This window comes from Oryzias latipes, chromosome 9, assembly GCF_002234675.1.
Source record: "Oryzias latipes chromosome 9, ASM223467v1".
NCBI lineage: Eukaryota > Metazoa > Chordata > Actinopteri > Beloniformes > Adrianichthyidae > Oryzias > Oryzias latipes.
This window is the reverse complement of record NC_019867.2, coordinates 14,065,424-14,091,057: the sequence shown is the minus strand read 5'-3', so window position 1 is coordinate 14,091,057 and position 25,634 is coordinate 14,065,424. Positions and strand designations below refer to the sequence as shown.

Here is a 25,634-nt window from a genome sequence, read left to right as displayed (position 1 = left end):
AAGTGTATGTTTTTTCTTTATTATAAAAAGTTTCATAAAAAAGGTTTATAAAGTCACTTTACTGTGGAGATGTCTTAAAGCAAACAAACGGTCACAGTTTAAAGAATTAAAAAACTGAAAAATTGCAGACACAGGTGGTTTCCTGCTCCAATTGTTACATGATGGTCCCGTCTAACAGCTGAAAAGTCTAGCTCCAAATATTTAAACATCTTTTAAAGATGAAATCATTCCAGTTGGTTTTGCCTGTCATTTAAAAAGTTGCTGCAGAGAAGTTTGAAGTTGAAGTCAGCGTTGATTTCAGTTACTGAAGATGCTGTTCTGCTGCATCAGTTTGTCATTTAGAGCTCATGCAGGGTTCTCCATTCTGTAATGAATCTTACATAATGGTCTTTACTATACATGTTTTATTTTAAGGTTTCAGATTCACATTCAGTCCAGGTTCCTCTGACTGATGCTGCTGCAACTTGTGTTGTTCTAGTGTTTGAATTATGTGCCCACATGACACCGTTGGTTAAGCACTGCATTCCTTCCCTCCATGTTTTTACAACTGTCTCTTGTGTTTACAATGTGCAAGTTGGTATGATGACAAATCATAACAAATTCAAAAAATGAAGTAAACTATATGGGATACAACCAAGGGAAAAAATGTCTGTAAAAAAACAACAGACATTTACATCTGAATATGCAACGGACTAAAGCAGATGCCTTGATGCTGCTTTTTCAGTTATAACAAATGTAAATAGAAATATTTCTTACAATAAAATGTCAACACCAATGAAGGAAATGTTTGCAGCAGCCCCCAGCACAAAATTATTAATTCAATTTAAGATCAGAATTGTGACACTATTTGCTGCAATTTGTGCTGCTGAACTCAGGCCAACTAACAGATCCCCAGCCTAAGTTAAACAGTAAAAGTCATGGGGGGGCGTACTTGAAGTGCTTTTACCTTCAGTGGCGTTGCTTTCTTGCCTCTTTGCCAGTTCACTCTGATATGTGTCAGCACATTCAGGGAGCACTGCTCTCAGCCCAGCATCGGGAGCCTGCAAAGCCTGCAGGGTGTTCTGGGAGTTCCCCTCGGCCACCACGCTGTTGATATGAGCAACTGCTGCAGCCACTATAAAGAAAACAGGAAAAAAACGGCAACAGGAAAAGATTTTTAGAAAGTAACATGACAAAGGCTACCAAGGTTAAAGACTCATTCAGATGAAAAGAGCGTTTTTGGTGATTTTAACATGTTCATGTGGCCTTTTTCCCATGATGGAGGATGGATATAAAATTAAAAAAAAAAAAAAAAAAAAAAAAAATCAAGCTTAAAACTGCAGTATTTCTTTATTCTAATTGTTGTAAATCAGGAACAGACAAAACGCTGTTTGAAACCATGTCCTAGAAAACAACACAGGTTTTTGATTTTGGCTAAAACACCATAATCATTAATAAAAGACCACTGGGAAGGTCTTTAAAATATGATCAGAGGAGGTCTTTAACAAAAAGAAACTAGGTCAAAAAAGAAAAAGAAAAAAATTAACTTAAAATGTATAAAGTGCCAAAACAAATAGGACCTCACGAAAATATCTAGAATACTTTAGAAATGAAAATATTTGCCTCTATAATTTATTGGAAATATTAACCACATCTGACACAAAGGAAAAGTCATTTTTCCCTTCAAATGAACCATGTCATGTTCTCCTCATTCCTGAAGGTACACAGAAGTTACCCATAACGTCAGATACATACGTGTCAGAGCTTCTTCTTCATCCTGGTTTGCCGTTAGGATGGCCTGTTGGATCTGATCCAGCCATAACACCGCTGACTCATCACCAGAGGTCTACAAATGGATAAAAGTGCAAAAACCATTTCACCGACATGCATATTAAAACACTAAACCTTAAAACTACATTCTTTTGGTTAGAATTCTAAACATTTTGTCAGAAGTTAGAAAACTTTTTTTTCTAAATTGGAGCATTTGTAAATGCTTTAAATTAGAAGAAGGAAGTTTGGCGTCCGCCGGCAGATTCTGTAATATCAAAACATATTGTACTGGTCAAGCTAAAAGCAACAAAGCATCTAAAAATAACAGATGCCGTTTGATTTCTGTGTTAAAAGTTAAGACACAAGGAAAAGGGGGAAAGTATGTCCATGTTGACCCCACGGACACAAACTGTTTACACAGCTTGAGCATTATGCTTGTTCTCAGGCTAATTTTGGAGACCTCTGAGGGGTTCTGACTTCAGAGCCACCAGGAAGGAAGTCTATCAAATAAAAAGAGACGTCTAATTTAGTTTCTTCCGTTTTCTATCCAACAAGCAAATATGATAAAAGCAGAAAGAGACATCTGTTCTTCAGCTGATCCTATTGTAGAAATATTTGTGTGAAGCAGTTTTTACTCTCATAATGTGGCACATTACTGTAGGAATAACAGGAAAATAAAAAAGAAAAATTGATCCCCGTTCATTTTATTTTTGAATGGTTTTAAGTAGAAACGAACCAGCCCAGGAAATAGTTTATGGTAGTTGTTTTTAGAAAAACATACAATTTTTCAACTGAACCTATTCGGCTTGCAAAGACGAGGCTACCCTTAAACACAAAAATAAAAAACTGCCCAGAGTTGTAATTTGTTCAGTGAGCACAGCCGACCCACACCCCAGTGAGTCACAGGGAGGTTAATGACGCACTGACAAGGGAATTCTTTTTCCCAACAAGAGCAGGAAATGGGCTCAGTGTAGCGTATCAGGATAAGCTTCCAGCAGACGAGCTGGGAGCCGAGCTGGAGCGCTCATTAGCAGTTCTACTTCGGAGCTTCAAACATGCACAACAGCACATTTCAGCGATGCCAAGTTCCTAAAAGGCAGCCACATCAAGAGGGTTGAAAACAACGTTTCAGAACGCTGTGGTTCAGACCCCAGAGGGAAATGGCTGACCTGGTGCAGGGACTACTCATCTGTCTGATGGCGGTGCACACCACCCAGCAAGACGGTAAGCAAACTTTGAGAAGGGGGAGTACCCACAGAACTACTACTTTGTTATTTTTAATATTTTCCTGGGCATGTGTCTGTTTTAGATAAAAACAGAAGCGTAACACTTTGTTTAATTAGTAGAACTAAGGATAAAGCTAAATTATTGTGGGAGAGCTCCACAAAAACAAAGATCGTCTAATTTTTGTTTAGATTTGTTGCTTTTTGCTCAAGGTTTTCAGACGATGAATAAACAAAAAGGAAAAATGCTGGTTCTCCCCAGAAAGCCCTTTGGTTTTGTTTAAAGTTGATCTTTTGCTTTACAGGGAAAAGAACAAGGAACCAAACGGGAACTGAACCAGGATTTCAACCAAAAACCTTCAAAGGGTCAATACGCACATCGAATCACACAAAGCATCCGAACAGCACGGATCTCTGGATCTATGTGGAGTCAGACAGTCAATTCACTGCCTATACATCAGGGGTTCTCAGCACCTGGGTCATACCCTCATCGTACATCCTCGCAATGCTCGTGGGCATCCCCTCTAACGCCTACATTCTGGCCTTTCTCAAAGTCAAACTTCGAACCAAGTCCTGGTCTACGGTGGTTCTGTATCTGAACTTGGCTTTCTGTGACTTACTGCTCCTGCTTTCTCTTGCACTCCGGATTCATTATCACTTCAGTGGAAACAACTGGATATTTGGGGAGGTTTCCTGCCGGTTCGTCACAGCTCTCTTCTATGGAAATGTTTACTGCTCTGCTCAGACGATAGCGTGCCTTAGTTTGAAGCGATACCTGGCCGTGGTCAAACCGTTTTTGTACAGAAGAATCTGTAAAAGCTCCATGGCGATATTGACCTGCTTGGCTGTGTGGTTTCTGTTCGGAGCTGCGATTGTGCCCGAGCTCCTGATCAGACAGAGCTACGTGGTGGCCAGGATGGGGATCACCACTTGTCATGACATACTTCCACTAGAAGAAGAATCCCATTCCTCCTTAATTGCATACAGGCTGATGCTGATTTGTCTGGGCTTCCTCCTGCCCTTCATGGTTTGTGTCTATTCCCACATGGCCGTGGTGTACCACCTAGGACAAAGTTCATGCGACTGGAAACCGTTCATAAGGGTCAGCACTCTGGTCTTTTTCATCTTTGTGATGTGCTTCTCTCCCAGTGGCATCCTGCACATGGCACACTACATCCGCCTGCTTTCGGGGGAGGACGACCGACTGTACGGATACTACAAACTGGCTGTGTGCCTCTGCTGCTTTCACAGCTGTCTGGATCCTTTCCTATGCATGCTCTTTTCCAAGACGGCAGGAGCAGAGTTACAGTTCATCTCGTTTCGAGGGATACCCAAGAGCCGAGCAGTCAAGACATGAACCTGAGTGTTAAGCCCAAATGGATCACTTCCTGTGAACTGGTGGAAGACCACTGAGAGACAAGAGCCTTTGCACTGAGCAGCTAAGACGGCAGTTTATACTGCAATCAAAATAAAAATCCTATGGTGTTTGAAAAAAAAAAAGCGGAAAAGACGGCAAATAAGAACTTTAATGGTTTATATTTAACCACAAGTGAAACCACTGACTGAATAATAGAGCGTTTAAAATGGCACACTCATGCACATGTGTAGTACTGTAAGGATGTCTACTGTCAACCACTGAAAGTTTCTCTCTTTTTGAAAACCTGTTTCTTTAAAAATGTCCTTAAGCAATGCATATTATTATTTAGAATGCAATATATGAACGTTATATGAATGTTCAACAGTAATAAAACATGTGAGAAGAACAATGCAAAGAACAACTGGATAATCAGTCAAATGAGAGAAAACATTTATGGGAAAAATAAAAAAGAAATGATGAGGCAACACAAATACCACCTCACCTGGCAGAGAAGTTGTTTAGTATTTTGGAGGATATCGTGGTAGTGTTTGGCTGTCTCTGGGTTCACGCCTGACAGCTTTGCAGTTGGTAGAAGGAGGGCTGCAAGAGTCTGTTGATGATCACCTGAGCTGAGCGCCTCATTGATCTCAGCTATAGCTATGATGCCTAGAAAGGAAAAATAAGGGCACAATGAACAAACACACAAACACACAAAACATCAGCAAGAAATCTGAAAGACTTCCTTACGCTCGTGCTCTTCTTGGACCTGAATGTTGACCGTGTCAATGCACTTCTGAATATCATTCCACGACAGAAACTCTTGGTCCTTGGCAAGAGCGTCAGCGCGCTCTCTGATAAGCATGTCAGCATACCTGAAGAACAGAGTAATGAAGCAATGTATGTATGTAAACAAAAATAATATATTAACCTATAAATTGGTGAAATAAAAATCCTGGTAATAATTTGCTTGTTTGAAGTTGTGGTTCTACCTGTTTAAGTTGTCGTGGTCTATGTTAGTGAAGCCCAGGGGGGAGTCTGTCAGCTGCTCGACGACAGCCTGTGGGTCTTTGGTGTCCAGCACCTCATTCAGCACAGCGACAGCCGACAGCATCTCCACAGCTACGTTAAGCTCCTCGTGACTCAGACCAGACTAACAAAGAACTAGATTAGAAGCCTGATGGGATATTTAACTGTAGTAGTATTTTTTTTTTTAACATGATAGTACATGGTTGTAATATCAGTAACATCACAACGACAACTTGTTGTGATGTTACTGATATCACAACAACAGGTTTCCAACAGAAACCTGAATTCTCACCCGTCCTCCTTGTAGCTGCAGACTGAAAAGCTCTGTTTGGTAGAGATTGGCAGCAGTTTGATAGACGATTGGCAGCTGAGCTTCAGGGTTCATCAGTTCTTCTACAGTCTGTGCCGCAAAGCCAAGTCGAATTGCCTTATTGATCCTTCCAACTGCTTCAAGCTCTGAAAATGAATAAATCACACTGAATCCAAAAAAAGAATATTTATATTTAATATTTACAAATTGAATAAAACATGTTTACTTGGGATTCCTATAATCATGAGTTTTTACTAATAAATATTTGAATAAAGCTGAACTGTAGACAGATGGAAAAATCAGAATTACCAAAAATTCTAGAGTAAATACATGTAATGACTAAAGTTTGAAACTTGAGCCATAGTAGATAAAGTTATAAGAAAAAGTAGACCATTTTAAACATTTTTCCTCAAAGAAATGCAAGTTGATTTTTTTAAAAATCAAAAATGTTTCATCTCAAATACATGTAGAAAATCTTAGAAATATTCAGTAAGAATATCAAAAAAATAATACATTTTTTTGGCTGCATTTTTTCCCCCACATTTTTTAAATCCTGGAATATTAAAACAGTAACAGTCTTTGTTGTTTTTGAAGTCAGTCAGCTTTATTGTCAAATATTCTGCATACACATGACATGCAGCACAGATAAAATTACTTTCCTCTCGCCCCACAGTGCAAGCAGCTTATAAAATAACAATTATAATAACAGCAATCTGAATAGTGCAAAAGAGCCTTAAAGGGAACAAGTTATAGTTACTATTAGTCGAAAAGTTACAAACACTGCTTACTCCGTTTTTCTGCCTCAGCAAAGTCATTGCAAGTGCTGACAACTTTGTGAATTTCCTCTTTGTCCAGCATCACAGCCCTCACTCCATCCTGTGGAATAAAAAAATACAGAACAACATTATCACTAGTTTCTTTAATAGAAGTAAACTAAGGTAGCTTTACTGTTATTCTTTTAAACAAGTTGAGTCGTTTATCATCAGTCAATTCTTTTGCTTCAAATTAGAGTTCCAAGACACTTACATATGTACTCGTTTCTTTTTTAATGAAATAGCAGCACAATGTTTTTCTATAAAAAATGAAAAGGTTAAAGCTGGAAAGAGGTTAAAGCTTGGCACTTTGACATTTAAATTATTTGGGCGATACAATATTTATCCGTTTTGCAGAGTTTACAAATCTGGATTCAACTGTTATATATTTATTTGTCCATTCGTATTATTTATTTCAAAGAAGAAATAAATTACTACCACAATTTGAAAAACAATAGTAACTAGTTTTACCTAGACTTCTGGTTAAATTCTATAACAGATTTTTTTTGTTTAAATCACGTCTTTGATTTTGATGTTGTCCACATTTATAAATGAACTTTGTTCCACAATCTCTCTTGCCACAAACTATGTTTTCCTTAGGGAAAATACCGTCTGCTGAGCCTCTTGGCAAAGTAACCTTTATGTTGCATTTCTAAACCAGTTTGTTTTCAACACTGTCGCCATCAAACATGAAAACTATGGCTCTTGATCCAGTCTACTAAAATCTAATGAGCACGGGGTTCTAATCGACTTTACCTTGGATTTATGTTGGCAGTAGGTGGTAAAATGTTCCATATAATGATGACAGTTTGCCTCTTGAATTCCCAGCAAAGCTAAAGCATCAAGTCTAAGAGCAGCCAAGAGAGCAGCCTCATCCTGGGTTGATACGGCCTGATTCACCTGCTGAACTGCATCCTGAGCTGAAGGCAAAGAGGAAAGAGGCAGAAAACACCTGGCTGATACAGATATGACACTGGAGGAGGTTTTTCTGCTTATGAATTGATCATGTGTGGTGGCATTTAGGGCAGATCCCAGTGTGTGACAGCATCATGGAGTAACGTTCTTACCATTAACAGAGTCAAGGCAGCTTTGGATTTCCTGTTGCGTAAGAAACTCCTCGTAAACATCTCTTTCTTCTTTAGCTACAGAGGCTCGCTAATGCAAGGAGACAGAGAACATTTAGTAAGATTTTATAGAGTTTGAAACCACAATTAAAACATATCACTGCCTCCTGCATTACAAATCTCTGCCATGTGGTGGAAATGAAAGGTTCCTGTTTGTATAGTATTGATATAAAAAAATGGACGAGAGATGGCAGACAATGTGGAGGTCCAGTGTCTGGTAAATCCAGCTGACGCTGCAGCAGCTGGAATGTGCTGGCAGAGGCGGACAAGGGAGGTGGGGGAGGCACCCCCCACTTGAGAGTGTGGAGGCCTTTGGAGCAGCTACAACAGCCCTTTCTCAGAAAGTTCCTTTCCTTTGGTTGCACAAGGACTCAGATCTGCTTTAAAAAGATGAGCATTACTCCGTTGTCCACTATATTTTTAGTGGCATCCAAAGCTAAACGGAACTCTGTCAATAGTAACAAAGGGGTTACTTAATTTGACATGTCGTTGCTAATAAAAGACTTGTCCAAACACGCGGGGCTATTTTGACAAACCAAACAAAACATCGATTCATTTTCAAAGTTGTTCCATCAACAAGCTGTCTTGGGAACCGGTTCTCTGTTGGACTACGAAACGGAAACCTCTAGAACACTCGGTCTTCCTCTCTTCAGGATAATCTCGGACTGTGCAAATGGATGAAATGTTGTTTAAAAGGGTGAGCGCTGGTACCACCCGCCCAGCTCTCCCTGCTGTTATGAGACCGTCCCTTATTCTTGCATCAATCAGAAGAAACAGCATATGATGCAAACGGTCACCCTGGCTGTCATGTCCAGATGATTTTGCATAATATTTTAAGAGATCCTAAAACGTTGGTAATTTTCAAAGGTCTAAAACTAGAAAGACGTGTTTGTGTTTATCCAATAAGGCCTAAGAAATAGATATTTTTCATAATGTAAAGGTGTATATGACCCCCCACAAATTATGAATGCTGGAATGATATGGAATGTTTGCAACGCATTATATAATTATTCTTACAACAACTGACACGTTTTTGATCAAAATTAGAAATACATTTCTGATGGAAAAACAAATTCTTGCACTGAGCACCAAGAAAACTGAGGAACCATCTTTTTAGCACTGAACCAAATTGATACTAACAATTCAGTTTTTTCATGAAAGTGTGCTTACACTCTTTAGCATATTCTTGTAGCCAAGCTGCCCGTCTGAATAGGAAGGTTTGCAGTTTTGTGGGAAAAACTAGAAAGCAAAGAAAGACGACAAAAGGGCACGCAGAGACGACGTCTTACCCTTCCCAGGGACTGATGCTGCTTCCGAGCCTTTGCTCGACTCAAAGCCACCTGGTAGTCGTGAGATATGGCGTCCTGGATGTTCCTCAGCATGGCGTTAGGGTTTTTCAGAGCCGCCAGCGTCACAGATGCCTGACCTTTGTCGATAGCCTCATTTACGGCAATCACTGCAGCGTGCACTAAAAATAAAGAGTACGGTTAAACAAGTTTGGGATAACCAGGACAGGACAATGTTATAAAAGTCTTGCGCATTAAAATAAATATATAAACAAGAACTGGACTCACAAGCAGCTTCATCCACTGAGAGCTCATTGGCCAGGATGCCTCCAATTTTACTGAAAGATGGCATCTGAATGCCATACTTTTCTAGCTCGCTCCTCATGTTACTGATCTCTTCCTCTGGAAGAAAGCGATAATGACAGCGATTATGAAATGCTTCCTAATGTTGCTTTCATAATCAAAGTCCTAAATAAGAAATTATTTAACCAGCTATTGTCACTGGTTTATAAAATAAAGGTCAAATCGTTCATTTTTGCAGCTTTTCGCAACCTTTTTAAACATGTGTGGCTCGAAACTCCCATTTTTCATGCAAAGTAACCCCACAAGCAGTGAGATATAGGTAATAACCAAAAGTGCTACACATCAAGACCACAAAAACTTTAACAAACCTCCAACATTAATAAATAACGACAATAGGTATTTTTATAACCCATCAATGTTGATTTATGATGGCAGTTTTTTTGTTTTTTTAGCTGGGCCGTTTTGGAAAAATAATTTTAAATGTTTTTTAAAAATCAGTATTTACCAGTAAAGGCCACTTTACCAAGCAGGTCTTGAATCTGTGGTGCAATTCCTAGTTTATACAAATACAAGCTGAAAGAAACAACAGAAGACATTTATTATTAGTGGTGTCAAGTCATAAAAAGCCATCAATAACTTTTAAGTCCTTTGTAGTTTGAGTTTGTGGTTTGCTTTGTTTTGGTTGCTTCAATGTGCACCCCATTTCTCCACAGGGGGGTGGTACTGGCTTAAATTACCATTTGCACTACAAGACCGCAGCAGTTTACAGACTGTCAATTACAAAGCAATGAATGCAGCAATGGAGTGGCTGGAAACTTCATCAAACATTCATCTTCCAACAGGTACCTGATAAGCTGTCATGAATAATAGATATTTAAGCAAAGGCCTGCTCCGAATGGAGCAGATAAAGTTGTGGTTTGCGAATTCTCTGCCCTTTGGCCACACCGCCTGTGAGTAAACATGAGATGTGTCTGTCCTTGGGATACATGGAGCCTCAAACAACCATCTAAAATATGTTTGTATAAAGATTAACATGCTGACTTTCTGTTAGATACCAGCATCGGAGCAGCTGACTCAGACTGATGAAGGCTTTCGTTTTACATTTATCCACAAGCAACAAATATTTCCAAACTGTATTTTTAGTTTTTTTTGTTTGAGAACAAACAAAAGTTTAAAAGCTAACTAAATCTGAGGTCACATTACTGAGTCTTTTTGTGCTTTTTCATTCTGAAATGTTTAACAGTTTTATTTTCTCATCTGGTTTGTTGTGAAGAGTTTCTGATTGATTTATACCTCAGTGGGACTATGTGCTTTTATCCAGGGAAAAAACGGATCTACTGAGGAGCTGAGGAGAGAGATTTGACTAGCAGGAAGGAAATGCAGATGTGTGTAAGGAGAGGAAACCCATTCTCTCTGGACCTGAGAAAAACATGGCAGTGAAAACAATCCATGCAGATGACACCACCACACTCTAAATCTGTGTCTGCAGGACAGCTGGACTAAGACTGATAAAAAAAAAAAAAACACTCCCAGAGCAGTTTCAACAGCATTTTTTAAGCAAATCTCCTCCGTTTTCTAGTTTGACCTCTGGACTTCAACTGAAACTTTTAATGTGATTTCTAAATTCTAAGATATATATGAAGTATGTTAAAAAATTGGACAATTTGCTAAAAAGATTTATGTTTTATTCGTAGACAAATTCTGAACCGGTCATCTCAGATGTCATCGATAACATTCTGAATAGTGAAAATAAGACCTGAAGGGAATTGGGAATGTCAACTGGAGTTTACTCCAACCAACTTCCCAAAATTCCAAACATTGCTTTTGCATTTTTATGAAACCAGCCTCAAGTGGTGATTTAAGGAACTGCAACACCTGGTATTTTCATGTCAGCATCACATGTGGAAACCTGGTTCTAATACCACCTGGGTTCTTACTGTCAAAATACAAGAAAGACACAGTTTAACAGAAAAAAAATGTGTCTTTAATGTAAGCTGCATTGTTAAGAGCACTAACATTTTCAGCTCTTTACATAAAACTGGACATTATATTTAAGTATAAAGTGTGTTTGTAGTTTCATTCCTTTGGGTTCTCACAAACATAAAATTCTCTGGATAGTTGACAATATATCAGCCTGAAATGTCCAACAATGTCAGCCATAAACCAAGGGTACAGGAAAAAGTGATTCGTTCAAAGTTCCAGTTTTGAGCACAAAGGCTGTAGATGATCAGACAGCATCACCATAATGCACCGCTTTATACCCATCATGGAGAAATGTCACCAAGAAGTAAGGCGTGGCAACTTCAGCAAATCCATGGTTCACCAAAATGCTGCAGGGAATATTACACGAGCAACTCTGAAGTCCGAGAATATAAAAGTCCATAAAGTAAGAAATTGTTTACCTGAAGTCTCACCTTAATGCATGAATGCAGTACACCACTTTGGGCATGTTTTTGCGGTCATACACATCTGTGGTTTCTGGATAGAATATCTGAATGAAAGAAATGTCACATGACTGAGACACTTTGACTGACCTTTGTCTGGTGTTACATTTTCCAACAAGTGACTACTTTAGCTCCATTAAATCACAAAAAAAGCATAAACAGAATGATGATCTTTTCTTTCTTTAGTAGCAGCCTGTTCCTTCGGTTTCTTTTACCAGCTTGTATCCTCTGGATTAGTAAAATTATTTTAAAAAATACCATCCAAAAGTTACATAAATACTTATAGCAACCTCAATTATGTGTCTTATTGTATATGTGTAGCTTAGCAATAATGTCTAAAATAATAACTTTTTGTATAAATTAAGTTACATTTTAAAAAGATAATTCAATTAATATTTATACCAAAACATAAAAATAATGCTATAGGGTTTGGTTTTGTTGCCCAAACAAAGTGGTTCTAGTCTAAATTAGGCCTAAATCCATCAAGTCTGATCAAGCTAAACGGTGTTTATCCATTACAAAGGCTTAACTTTTGTAAAACAATTTAACTTTCATAGACCTGAATCATTGCAAAAGCATTCTAATGTGGGCCTACACACTTCCTCTCTCTCAAAGTCCATATATTAGAAACAGGAACTAGTATCTGCTTAAGCATCTTCTTACCTTAGGGAGGCCCACCAACTCCATGGCTCTGAGCCACTGCACTGTGTTATCAGTATGTCTGAAGTGTAAGCCTTTATTCTGAAAAACAGACGTAGCACAGTGAAATGCAGCCTCATAATTAGAAAAGCACAAAAAGAGAAAAAAATTATAATAAACTAAGTATTGATTTGAAAATTCATGAATGTCAGAATTGTGTCCAAATGAAATATCATTTCCCCGTGCAATTTTTAGTGCTTCCTCTTTATAAACACAACAGCTGCACATTACAATATGACGGAAAGCTGGCCTGCCACCTTTACCACCTTTCCTTTATAAAACAATTTTAGAAGCAGTCAGGAAATGCCTGACAGGTCTGGAAACAGAGTTCCTCACGTGTGATGCAATCAGCAAAGATGTGGTCCAAATAATCAAAGGGGCGCGGCAGATTTACCTTATAGCGGCACTGATCTCTGTCATAAATCCTTTTCTCAGACACCATTTTAGGGGCAAAGAAATTGGCAAGTTTGGCAAGATGCACGCCATTCCTCAGTCTTTCCTCCAGTTCTGTGGTAGGGGGCATTTCTTCATCTAAACATGCTTCCATCCACCTGACAGGAGACATCAAACACCATTGAAAGAAGTATTTTAAGCTGTGACCCTTGGGCCACAATAAAAGCCAGCTGCTGAAGAATTTAATTAAAAATTCTTTCAAGTGGGTTAATGCCATAAAGAAAGTTTAGGTCAACATAAAAATGAAAACAAAATATCTGTAAAATACAGAATTTGCTGATGCATACAAGCCAAGCAAAATTATGTATTTTTATACAATAAAGAACCCCTTAATTAGGACATTAAATACAAAAAAAGTCTCAGAGCAAAACGGACAAAATAAAAGATCACATAGTTGACATCAGAACCACATTTAAGTCCCACTCTGATCAACTCTTGATCTATTTTGAAAGTGTTGCCAGTGGTCTTCATTATGTTTGTGTCATTTTTAGTTTAGCTAAAATCGAAAGACCTGTGTTGCTTTCTAGGACAGATTCTGCAGAGCCCGTGTCACCCATAACTGAGCTTGTATGTTTACACGCTCTCCCCCTAGCTTACAGCCCCTCACACCCCCAATCTAACATTACAGTAAAAATGGTGAGCAATATCAGAGCTATCCTATCCACCCTCACAGTTTTGAGCCAGATGCCAGTTCAGACAAGTGTTAGGTCCTAAGTTTGAGGGGCACGTCTTGAGCGGCATGTGTCTGGAGTTTATGTGGCACATCTTGTGTGGTGGGTCTTGAGTGGTGCATTTTGCGTTTTTGTGGCATGTTCTGTGAGAGCTACTGCTTTTTGTAGGTGCTCCACTTGGGATAAATGCTTCTTTGGGAAAAAAGTGTCATCTTGGGTAGGGGGGTGTAACAGCTGTGGCCGTATTTAGTGTTGATTTTTTCTTTTTGTTCTGTGTTGTATATTTTCTTTGAGTATCAGAGTGGGACTTCTGTGTTTTTGTGGATCTTTGTGTGTGCGTTTATCTATTATCAGGTGTGGTGCTGGAAAGGGCGTGGCTTCCATTGGACCCAAGCTGATGGAGGCAGCCTTTAAAAGCACCACGTGGACCACCAGCCTGCGAGAAGGGAGCTTAGGTGCAACCTGTCTCCACTGCAGCTTGGCGGTCTTTTCCACCTGTTTTGTAGTTTTTTGCACTTTGTAGTTTTTGTAGTTTTGTGTTCAGGCCCACTCTGAGTAGTCTTTTGTTTGTAGTTGTGTTTAGATGAAGCTTTAGGGGCGAACTGCCATTTTCTTTCACAAACGTTTTCTTTGTTATTTTGGCCTTGGTTCACCCCGTAGCCTTTTTGCTTCACCTTTTAGGTTTTTGTTGGTTTGGTATTTATTAATTTGTAAATAAATGTGTTATTTTGTAGGGAGACAATTTTGGGGCGTTTTGTTATTAATTTAAAGTCAGAGCAAAAACTTTACTTTTCTGCTATGCTCCTCTAGATCCCCCTAGACATAAAAAGGGGCATTACACAAGGAAAACAAAGATATACATGGATCTATTTGTCTACAAGTGGATGCATCAGAATTGAACGGAGCTGGGCGCTTTTAGACCACCTAGAGTATTTTCTACCTAAAAAAATATATTTCTGAAACTGCATTTTGATTTGTCTGCTCCTGATTTTCAGAAATATATTATATACAATATTCAGAAATCCTATTTTAAACTTAATTTTCTCAATACATGTCTCCCATCATCAGAAAATCCCCACAATTATATGTTAAAACACCCAAAAGACAATTTTCATCAGAGTTTGTCTTTAAAGGAAAAAGTCCTTGATGCATCTATTTACTGTTAACAGGAAACACTGGGCTGTCCAGACCCAAACACAACGTTAGATCATTACACTCGCAAGGTTAAACGGAGCACGGAGGCTGACTGTTGGTGTGAGGGGAAGGGATGTTTTTATGAACAACATTACCGTTTACCTTCATATTAAAACTAGTTGAACGTCAAGAATCAGAGCGCTGGAGCTTACAGTACTTGTCAGGTGGACGTGGTGACGTTTCCAGAGCTCAAAAACAACAACTATGAACAACCATTTTTTGGTAAAAATACTTAATAATGTTCAGTGAGATAGAATTGTGTTGACCTCTTAAAGCTGCGAATTCCTCTTAACAGCTGTAACTGCTGTTGCTAGAGCATCCGCCAGGCTATTCCCGGAGGTCGACCAAAATCTATTCCAAAGAGCTAGTGAATCATTTGTGTGCATGGTCATTCACTGTGCTATGAGGTCTGTTACACATTATCTGTCTGACTGGAAGTGACATCATGTAAGCTCCTGACTGTTAAAATTTCACATAGAAATCTATGGACTGATCAGACGTCTAAACTATGCTCCCTTAACTTAAAATATATATATATAATCTGTAATTTACTTAAAGCCTTGGGTTATTAGATACTTGCTTTGGAAAAAGCAACAATGCTTTCCCTCCCACATGCATGCTGATTAAGCTCTGTTTAGATTAATAAAGGATATGATGGTGCTACAGAGGCACAACATTTGTCAGCACATTTAAAACACGCCTTGCACTTTGAAAAACAAAGTCAGTGAAGTGTGTAAGTCAGGCACCTTAACAAACAGACGAGGCACAAAACCAGTGATGCACTGAAGAGTTTGCAGACTCTTATCCATTAAAAACAGAACAAGAGATGTTATTTTAAATGAAATGTTTGAGGATTCTTTGCTCACCATGTAAAGAATGTCTTATTTTACACAGGCTGGCTTAATATGGTTAAGAATTAAACTATTTTAATAACCTTACAACAGTCTTTTAGTCTAAATCTGAAAAAATGTTCCTCCTCAAGTCATTACACCATTTAAATTGTGTTTGTTTGCAGAAGCTTTGGAATGAGAGAGATTCAATTCAATTTTATTTAGCCAAATATGTACAACAATGGTCATCTCAATGGGCTTCATGCCGGTGATTGCGTACTAAACATGAATCATAAAGAACATAAAGTCATAGAATTCAATAGCTGATTGCTAAACTAAGCTAAACAGACAAAACTAAGCTGGGCATCCCTGTCCTTAGACCCTCCTTCAGGAAAGCCCTTAGACCCAGCCAAGATGCCTTTGTTGGGTTTGTGTACAGACAACAATCCTGCAATATCAAACCACAATGATTTTTTCACAATGATTCTGCTTCATGGATTGGATTGTGGCCCTGCAACAGACTGGCGAACAGTCCAGGGTGTACCCTGCTTTCCAGTGGCCAGGATAGGCTCTGGCAGCCCCGTGACCCCGAAAGGGATAAAATGGTAGAAAATGAATGAATGAATGATTTCTGCTTCAACAAATAGGATAAAATTTGCAGTTTTGTGGTCTTAAAAGTGTCTCCACATCATAAAAAAGGCCCCTATGGTCTCAAATGTTAACAAGAGTCATAGTCGAGACACATCCTGGATTGGTTACACGCTTCTCCTGTGATTTTTCACTTCCTGTGCTTAAAACAATGGGGGAAACCTGCTTGGGAAGCCAGACAGCCAAATAGTTCTGTTTACATCCTTCCAAAATAAAGGGCTTTCCTCTAATTGTAAAATCAAAGTATTAACAAAATATTGCTTTGTGGTTTATATAAGCTCACCTTATATAAAGGATCATTTTTAACTGTGTTGCTTTCTGCACCAAGTACTTCTGTCTGAACAGAGTCGTACAATGGCTAGCGTCATACGGTCATGCTGTGATGGTCACAAGCTTTTGCTAGCCTTGAGGGCGAGTAATCTGACAAGCTTTTATCAAGTGACAGCCTTCACATGCCATGGGAAATGGAATTAAAAGAAGACAACATCAATTAAAAAGCATCAGTGTGAGTTATTGTGCTCGGCTCCAACAAAGACAATCTGTTATTGAGGTGTGACAAATGTGAAAGAATACTCACACAGGATGCATTACCTAGCTAAAAAATACTTTTTTTTTAAACAAAAAAGATAGAAAATTATGTGGGTCAATATCTTTAGAGAACTCTTCCAAGAAAAATAAACATTTTATTCCTTCTTTTCAGTATTTATCCAAAAACTACCAAATTACATCTTTTGTTTTCATCAAGTTGAACAGCAAAGCATAATTTGAAGACTGTGAATCCTCCCCAATAGGCTCTGCCAAATCTACTAAACCAAACACACCCCTATTGTTTACATGCCTGAGTGTGAAATTAAAAAAATTTGACACATGCAGAAGGGCTGACCATGTGTAACACTGCTCACGGCGAGATCTCTGTTAAAGCAAAGCCAAGGGATTCCCCATCCAAAAAGGCAACAAATGAAGGCTACAATCTGTTTACAGATCAGTGGAGTACAAAGTCTCAATCCTGAGATCAATTTTCCACAAAGCATGTGTGGTCTGTCTGGAAGAACGCGGACATTAACCGACAACAATTGATTCACAAAAACAAAGTTGGAGATAAAGGGATTTTTTTACACAATAAAACAATCGATGTTGGATGGAAATTAGTGAAAAACTAAAGTAACAACATAAAATCTCAGAATGATAACAGAAAAACAGACCAAAAAAAGGAGTGTTTTACCTTAAGGAAACAAAATATCAGAGTTCCAATTTATTCTTCTTTTTTTCCATTTTGCATTATAATGGGTACAGTATACATGGTTGAAAAAAAAATAATTCACGGCATTACTTGCCGCACGTGCTTTTGTTTTCTACCATCTGTAATACAATGGCTTGGATGTTTGGTCTAGAAACTTGAAAGAGGCCATTTGAAATAGTTTTCAGAAAAATTTAAGATCCAACGAGGATGAATTATAGATTGCTAATTTAAGGGATTATTTTAGCAGATAATTAGGAAATATGTTTGCAATATTAGCATTCAAAAAAATTATCCCTATGTTTTAAGAAGTGCTTCGGAGTGAAGAAAAACATGTTTGAATGGAAAAGTTTGACCATAAAAAAACGGCAGAATAATCCAGAAATGCATGAGCACAAATGTTATCAGCTAAAAGGTAGATGTACAATTTGAGCAGGACATTCCTCTTATATTTTTGTGAGTAAATCAATTGTAGTACATAGCGTAAAAAAAAAAAACATGAAAGACAAACAGAAAAAAGGTTTTGGGTGGGGAAAAAAACAAACAAAAAAACATGGACATTAGGGAATATATACTAGCACAAAAAAGATATAATTGTTATATGGTTCCTGATCCCTGCACTAAATCATTGTCTAAACTTTCCAAAGAAATGGAAACCAAAAAATATTTTTATGAACATGGTTTTATTTTACTGCAATTCGTCAGCAAAATATTCTACAATAATTTTTCGTCCATTAGTTTGCCAAATTTACTTGGGTGATAGGCAGGGTGCACCCCCCCCCCCCCCCCCCCCCCCCCCCCCAAATCATGTCATCCTCTTCAACCACTGACAGAGATCTCATTCCTTTTAGAAACACGTTAAGGATGCTCTGTGACAGTGTTCCAGCCATCTCTGGTGTGCACTGGCTCCTCCCCAGTCTACAGTCAATGGCGCAGACCAGAATTTCGGACTTTCGCGTCCAGAAGTCCCGTGATCGTGCGTCACTACACAGGTTACAAATCGGGTGGTCATTGATCACGCACTGACAGTTCAACCAGTTGGACATTTTCACACTAAGTTGCAGCAACGCAGCACTGCGACTAATCGGGGACCCGTTTCCTATTAAGATAACTTGCTGTATATTTTGTGTTGCCTTTCTTCAAAACTGTTGCAATGAAATGGAAATGATGTTTCGCTATTTGCTCATGCAAGTCATATTGTCATTGCAATATTGATCACCGGTATCGCACATTGCAAGTTTTCCTCATAATCTGCAGCCCGAAATTTAACAATAATTAAATTTAAAATAAACGTAGCTAACACAGAAATTTAGAAGTAGAATAGTCAAGACACTAAAGTGATTACTAAGTACACACTGAACTAAAATGCCTGAAAACTAAAGAAGCATGGTGTTGCAATGGTCAAGTCAAAGTCCAGACCTCAACCTGACAGCTGTGGAGAAAACGGGATCTATGCGAACCAAAGGTCTGGATAAACTACTTGATGATGTAAAAAAAAGAAAAGAAAAGAAAGCCTCAACCATTAAATTTGTAAGTGTTAGAATAAATCAAGGTGTGATTTGAACTTCAAGCAATTCTTTATATAAATTTGTACATTTTTTCACATAGATCTGTTTTTTCATTTGCACAATTCTAAGATCTGGTAGAATTGAAAACATGTGATCTTTTTACCCTAACCCTTTATATGGCTGAACCTGTGAGGGAAAAAAAACAGTTAAGGTGTTTATTCTGTTTGTGCTTTCCTTTTCCTCCCATTGTCCAAGATAATTGATTGGTCGCCACAAGTTTCTATGGAAATGTTCCCTTGCCAACTCTAAATCCTGTTTCATAGTACTGGCATTTGACTCCTAAAACCAGAACCTAATCCTGTGCTCTCTGTGGTTTAATCCTTCATTAAAAAGGTCTTTTTAATTCTAATCCAACTGGACACAGTTCCCATTCCACAATTGACTGGAGTAACACAGATACGGCAGACTTGGGCTGAGGAAACATGACACTAGAGGGTGAAAACGTTACAGTTACCTCATTGTTCATTGGCCAACACTGATTTTATAAGGAAAAAACTGCAATGCTATGACTGTGTAGCTCAAATGTCATAGTAAAATGCGATTGTGATAAACATCAGAAACAGCTCAATTTAGGCCTTGTAAACCCCCAGAATCCTGTGACAGAAATATCTACTATAGCCTTGTTAAAGATCCTTCACTGAGTCAAAAGTACAAATTCAGCTGTCAACCAACAATCTGGGGAAAGCAAAAAAACAGAAGTGCATCTACAAGCACGGACATTGAACTGCAAGGAGGCTGCAAACTTTAGCTCAAATCCTGTAAACATCTTGATGAGATTTGACTTTTTTAGTGTCAGATATTGAGGGTTAGGAGACGCACAAACACTTCCTGAACAGTTGGATGTCTTATTGAAGAAGGCAGGAAGTGGTTTGGTTTCATGTTCACTTACGCAGCTTTTACAGACACAAGATGTAATGCTTTAGTAAAAATGAAAGTAGCAGAGATTTTTTTTAAATATATATACAGTTTGATTTACAGTTGCGTGTTTAACTTCTGTCAGTAGCGGACCTCCTTTATTGTAAAGTCATGATTCTACCTTAGGAAAATACTTTCAAATCCAAACTGATAAACACTGCTTTATTCCTTCATGTATATTATTAATACTGAATAGGCATGGCTTTATGCATCAACTACTACCTGAACTGTCTTGTTCTACATGAGCGGAGACTGTGACAAAGCAGAAACATCTGGACTCTAGAGACGACGTTCCAGAAAACGTCCTTTTTTTTCCCTCCCATCTTACCGTTTGGCTTCCTCCAGGTGACACAGGTACTCGTATGCAATGTTCTGTCGCCTCCTTTCATCCATCTCCTCTGCCGATAGCCTTTCGTCGTCCTGAATGGCTGGATAAAGGAGGAATTTTAAAAATTGGAACAGTTACCCATATATTACTTTTCTAGCATAATTGAAGCCTTATTCATACACTGATGGTGGCAGAGCTGCCATAAAAGCAAGCTAGCCAGATCACCAGGAGCAATGTGGGGTTCAATGTCTTCCCTAGGGACACTTTGAGACATAAGCAGGCACAGCAGAATTGAACCTGCAGCTTTCAGATTTAAGCTTCACCAATTAATCTCTTGATCTCGCCACAGCTACCCCAAAAAAATAGAACAAAGCTTTCAAATATTTGAGAAAATGACTGTCCTTTCCCTGTGGCTGTAAAGAAAGTTAGAGGTTAAGATAGTTTCAAAGTAGAAATACGTAAAACCAACAAAATCTTTAATGTCCCACTCCCATCATCTTTTCATCTATTATGAAAGTCTTCCTAGTGGTCTTTTAGTCATGATTATGACGTTTTTAGCAAAAATCAAAAAATCTGTCTCGTTTTCTCGTGTCTCTAGGTCTAGGACATAACTTCTACAGAGCAGCAGTAGTTTCCATCAACAATAACTGAGTTATCTGTTTACACTCTCTCCCCGCTAGCTTTCAGCCCCTCTTTACCCCAACATAACATCAACTCAGATGAGGAAAACAAAGACATACATGGATCTATTTGTCTGAAAGTGTATGCATCCGAATGGAGCGGAGCAAGAAGCTTGTAGTATTTTCTACATCCCAAATATGCTTTTTTCAAAACGTTTTTTTTTTGTCTGCTCATAATTTGCAACAATTTGAATAAAAAATGCCTATCAAGCTTGATTTTCACTATACAGTGGGGCAAAAAAGTATTCAAGTGTACAACTTCTCCCACTTGAAATGATGAAGAGGCCTGTAATTTTCACCATAGGTATACCTCAACTATGAGAGACAAAATGAGAAAAAAAAGTTCACAAAATCACATCCTCTGATTTTTAAAGGATTTATTTATAAATTATGGTGGAAAATAAGTATTTGGTCACATACAAACAAGCACGATTTCTTGCACAGACCTGTAACAACTTCTGTGAGAGGATCCTCTGTCCTTCACTCGTTACCTGTACCAATGACATCTGTTTGAACTCTATATAAAAAGACACCTGTCCACAACGTCAAACAGTCACACTCCAAACTCCACCATGGCCAAGACCAAAGAGCTAAAGACACCAGAAACCAAATTATTGACCTGCATCAGGCTGGGAAGACTGAATCTGCAATAGGTAAGCAGCTTGGTGTGGAGAAATGTGGGAGCCATTATTAGGAAATGGAAGACATACAAGACCACTGATAATCTCCCTCCATCTGCGGCTCCCCGCAAGATCTCACCCTGTGGGGTAAAAATGATCACAAGAACAGTGAGCAAAAATCCCAGAACCACATGGGGGGACCTAGTGAATGACCTGCAGAGAGCTGGAACTCATAGTAATAAAGGCTACCATCAGTAACACACTACGACACCAGGGATTCAAATCCTGCAGCGTCAGACGTGTCCCCCTGCTAAAGCCAGTACATGTGTAGAGCCCGTCTAAAGTTGGCTAGAGAGCATTTGGATGATCCAGAAGAGGATTGGGAGAGTGTCCTATGGTCAGATAAAACCAAAATAGAACTATTTGGTAAGAACTCTCATCATGACAACAATCCTAAACACACTGCCTGGGTAATGAAGGAGTCACTACGTAAGAAGTATTTCAAGGTCCTGCAGTGGCCTAGACAGTCTCCACATCTTAACCCCCATAGAAAATCTTTGGCGGGAGTTGGAAGTCTGTGTTGCACAGGGACAGCCCCAAAACATCACTGCTCTAGAGGAGATCTGCATGGAGGAATGGGCCAAAATTCCAGCAACAGTTTGTGTAAACCTTTTGAAGACATTTGACTGCTGTCATTGCCAACAAAGGGTATAAAACAACGAATTGAGTTGAACTTTTGTCAAATATTTATTTCCCACCATAATTTACAAATAAATTCTTTAAAAATCAAACAATGTGATTTTCTGGATTTTTTTTCACAATTTAAATCTCATAGTTGAAGTATACCGATAATGTAAATTACAGGCCTCTCTCACCTTTAAGCGGGAGAACTTGCACAACTGGTGGCCGACTCAATACTCTTTTGCCCAACTGTACATTTCCTCCATCAAAAAAATGCAACAAGAACTAGTCAAAAACAGAAAAAACACAATTGTCGTCCGAGTGGGTTTTTAATGAAAAAATGTCATCTGAATTCTAATCTAACCTACAAAGAACTTGTGTCAAATTGTAAATTGTTACCAGTAAACAGAAAACTCTGACGGACAGCACGACTTACTGTAATCCAATTAAATCTCTTTATTTCTGGCCAAGTCAAGGCACCGTCTGAGAAAGCTGCACCGAGTTCAGGAATAGAGCTTACCGGTAGTTTAGGCTGATAGCTGAGGCTCTTCTGCACTTGCATAAACTTTTAATCAACAATGGTGCTAGGAAAAAAAATGATTTTACTTGTCTAGTGCTTACTTCAAAGAGGGTAGTTAAGATGGTTAAAATAGAGGTCAGATGAATATTGTTAAAAAAGTTTTTATTCCATTCATAAATTTGTCTTCATCTGCGAGTTTAGAGGACTATAACATGTGATCTAATAGCTAATGTATGTTTTTTGTGTATCTATTATTAAAGTTCAGCTTTTGAGCAAAATAACCACATTTGACTGATTCTTTAGCTTGAGCCCTGATATATGCCATATACTGAAGGCATGGAGTCCCATCTCACCATCTGGCTTAAACGTCTTACATCTAAATGCGTAAAAGGCATTATTAGGCAACAGCACCGCAAATGTGGAGCACAGCTGGAGCAGTATAGCGACTGAAAATGAGCATCAAAGCTCACTTTCAAGGCGGTTATGGCAGCTGCAGTGCAGCCATTACACATAACTTCTACTGACTCATTGGTGCACTTCCTGAACAAGCCCGCCTGCACTCATGCACAGAGCTTTATATTTAACCATCAGGATGGGTTTGTTGCCTTTATGTGCCACGGGATCACTGGACCGGAGTTACGCCGCCTGTCCTTGTGAATCATTCTTTTTGTCATCCATATCCATTAGACAGCCTTTATCAGGGCTGAGGAATGATGTTGATATTGACCTCTGCACATCCAAGGGGTCAACTTAAAAATCCTGATTTAAGTAGGCTCCTCCTGCACATCACACTTCGTTAATTAATTTTCCACTATATGTTCCCCTTAAAATAAACTTTTCATGAATGTGGAACTTTCTAACTAAAAAAAAATCATCTATAGCTAAATTGATTCAGCTCAGCCAGACCTGGAGTCATTTTTGTAGAGATTTTAGATGTTAGTGTTTGTACTTTCAGTCTTATCAGTTAACTGTTAGATTCCTGACACAGTCAGAAGGTACATTTCCAAATAGCTCTGGATTTTCTAAGTTAATGGTTAACCTATAAGGTTAAAAAAAAAGTTCATGTGTCAACATGATGATATGCAGGTTTCCAACGTGAAATAAACACTAAACTCGATGTGGTGCATTTGAGGACCAAAGTTCAAATGGAAAAAAGCAGATTTTGTCTGAAACTTTTGTCGAGTTTGTCTAATTTGTTCACTTGAGTTCACCTTATACTCACTTTATCCCACTATGTAATACTTTTAAAATAAAAAAAAGGCTCGTGTTGAAATGTTAAGAGTATCCAGGTGAACCACCTGCTGCTCATCACAAGGGCGCGTGACTGTTTCACTCGCTAGCTTGGTTCAATTGAAAACCGCGCAAAGTAAGTCACACAAACTCAGGAGTGACCGCTGTTCGCTTCAGTGACCGTTACAAAGCTTTTACTTACTTCCATAGCGAGGCTTCTGTAACCCTGTAGTTTCTTCATGATACATCCTGCCTCGTTTCCTCCACTCGTGTCGTGAACTCGTCTGAACTGGAAACAACTTCAGCCAACAAGCTAACGTTAAAGTAAGACACCAGCCGCGCCTCCCTGGATCAACTTATATGAATAAATAACCGGTATGGTTAAAAAAAAATAAGTTTTTGTGGAAATAAACAGTTTCTAAAGTTTTATAAAAGTGCGCGTCGTGGCTTGCAGCGGACATCCCCCATGGTGAGTGTGACTCTTGCTTGCCTCCCTCCTGACAGAAGAGCTCCTGCTTGGCGTTATCTCGCTTCAGCTCTGTGATGACAGCGCTGCTAAAAGGTAGGTGTTTTGCACCCCCTGCTGGTCAAAAGGGGTAATGCGTGCTTTTATCTTTCTGCTGATAAAGTCTCCAAACTGAACCTTTCACAACCTAACACTATTTGTATTTTTGAAGCAGAAAATTTGATCAGTTTAAGTTTTAACATTCTTTATTGATCTTGAAGATTTTTTATTTATCAGATTTAGTTTATGTCATTTATTTTGGTTTTGTTATAGTTGTGATAACCTTTATTTATAACCCGGTAAAAACAAGCCTATAGAGATCAAGATCTCTTTTGCAAGGGTCGCAAAACTTAAAATCTTTTTGAAATAAAACAATAAAATTGGAATCATTACAATTTAAAATTAAGATGCAGCAAAATAACGTTGTGTTTTAGTGTTTTAGATGTGTAACACGAGAAAAAAAACAGAGTAGAGAACAATTTTAAAAATCTAAAAACAAATCAAAAACATTTCACAACATACAAAACCGATTCTGCTTCATTATCACCCCACATCTTTTTTTGTTCCTTTGTACACTTCTTAGGTACAGCACAATCAACATATTTGCTGATTTTGTTAATAATTTATTAAACTATTATAAATTAGAAATAGCAAAAGCTTTACTTAACTAGTCTCAGTTGTGGAGTTTTTAGTGAGCTTATATGTCAACCGGACTTTGTTGTGGAGTTCAAATGTCTGTTAGACAAGTCTTATCCACAAGAAAAATAACAAGTCCTACTGACATGTATAAGCTTTCAGATAAACAACAAATGTCTAGTTAACAATGTCTGAAATTAAAATCAAAATAACAACTATCTTCAGAAGCTAATATATTTTTGTCCTTTTAGAATATTTCTACCATCACAAATGCAGATATGTCTAACCTTTATATAAATAAATGGGAGGCAAAACAAATCCAAAAAACCCTGGTCAGTGATCACTTTACTATTAGCCCAGTTCAGCCTGGCCCCATACTTTACTTGTTTCAATACTTGCCTTTAGCCACTAGGTGGCAGCTTTTTACAAACCTATAGCTACACAAGGAGACACATTTGCCAATCAAGCTTTACGAATTTTGCAAGATTATCTGGAAATATTCCTTGCCTTTTTTGTGTCATTTACTTTCAATTGATTTTTGTATCTAGAAAAAACAAAAACTATTTTTCATACAATATTTAGACT

At 38.3% G+C, this 25,634-nt stretch overlaps 2 protein-coding genes across 2 annotated transcripts in view; one reads left to right on the top strand and one right to left on the bottom strand.

The window, feature by feature from the left end:
- Window positions 1-24,380, bottom strand: part of iqgap2 (IQ motif containing GTPase activating protein 2) — a 34,063-nt gene extending 9,683 nt beyond the window's left edge. Inside the window, exons 1-17 of the mRNA XM_011479251.3 lie at window positions 24,111-24,380; window positions 20,178-20,277; window positions 12,728-12,884; window positions 12,298-12,375; window positions 11,605-11,681; window positions 9,696-9,763; window positions 9,176-9,289; window positions 8,891-9,069; window positions 7,545-7,632; window positions 7,234-7,397; window positions 6,454-6,541; window positions 5,648-5,811; window positions 5,319-5,479; window positions 5,077-5,201; window positions 4,832-4,995; window positions 1,735-1,825; window positions 947-1,114 (exon numbers count right to left, since the gene is read on the bottom strand). Coding sequence (XP_011477553.1) covers window positions 947-1,114; window positions 1,735-1,825; window positions 4,832-4,995; window positions 5,077-5,201; window positions 5,319-5,479; window positions 5,648-5,811; window positions 6,454-6,541; window positions 7,234-7,397; window positions 7,545-7,632; window positions 8,891-9,069; window positions 9,176-9,289; window positions 9,696-9,763; window positions 11,605-11,681; window positions 12,298-12,375; window positions 12,728-12,884; window positions 20,178-20,277; window positions 24,111-24,156 — 2,032 coding nt within the window. The 5' untranslated portion in view covers window positions 24,157-24,380. The remainder of the gene's footprint in view (window positions 1-946; window positions 1,115-1,734; window positions 1,826-4,831; window positions 4,996-5,076; window positions 5,202-5,318; window positions 5,480-5,647; window positions 5,812-6,453; window positions 6,542-7,233; window positions 7,398-7,544; window positions 7,633-8,890; window positions 9,070-9,175; window positions 9,290-9,695; window positions 9,764-11,604; window positions 11,682-12,297; window positions 12,376-12,727; window positions 12,885-20,177; window positions 20,278-24,110) is intronic.
- Window positions 2,691-5,291, top strand: LOC105354743 (proteinase-activated receptor 3). The gene is made up of 2 exons (XM_011479250.3): window positions 2,691-2,973; window positions 3,278-5,291. The coding sequence occupies exons 1-2, from the start codon at window positions 2,910-2,912 to the stop codon at window positions 4,327-4,329; spliced, it is 1,116 nt and encodes a 371-aa protein (XP_011477552.1). The 5' UTR covers window positions 2,691-2,909; the 3' UTR covers window positions 4,330-5,291.
- Window positions 24,381-25,634: the final 1,254 nt, after the last annotated feature.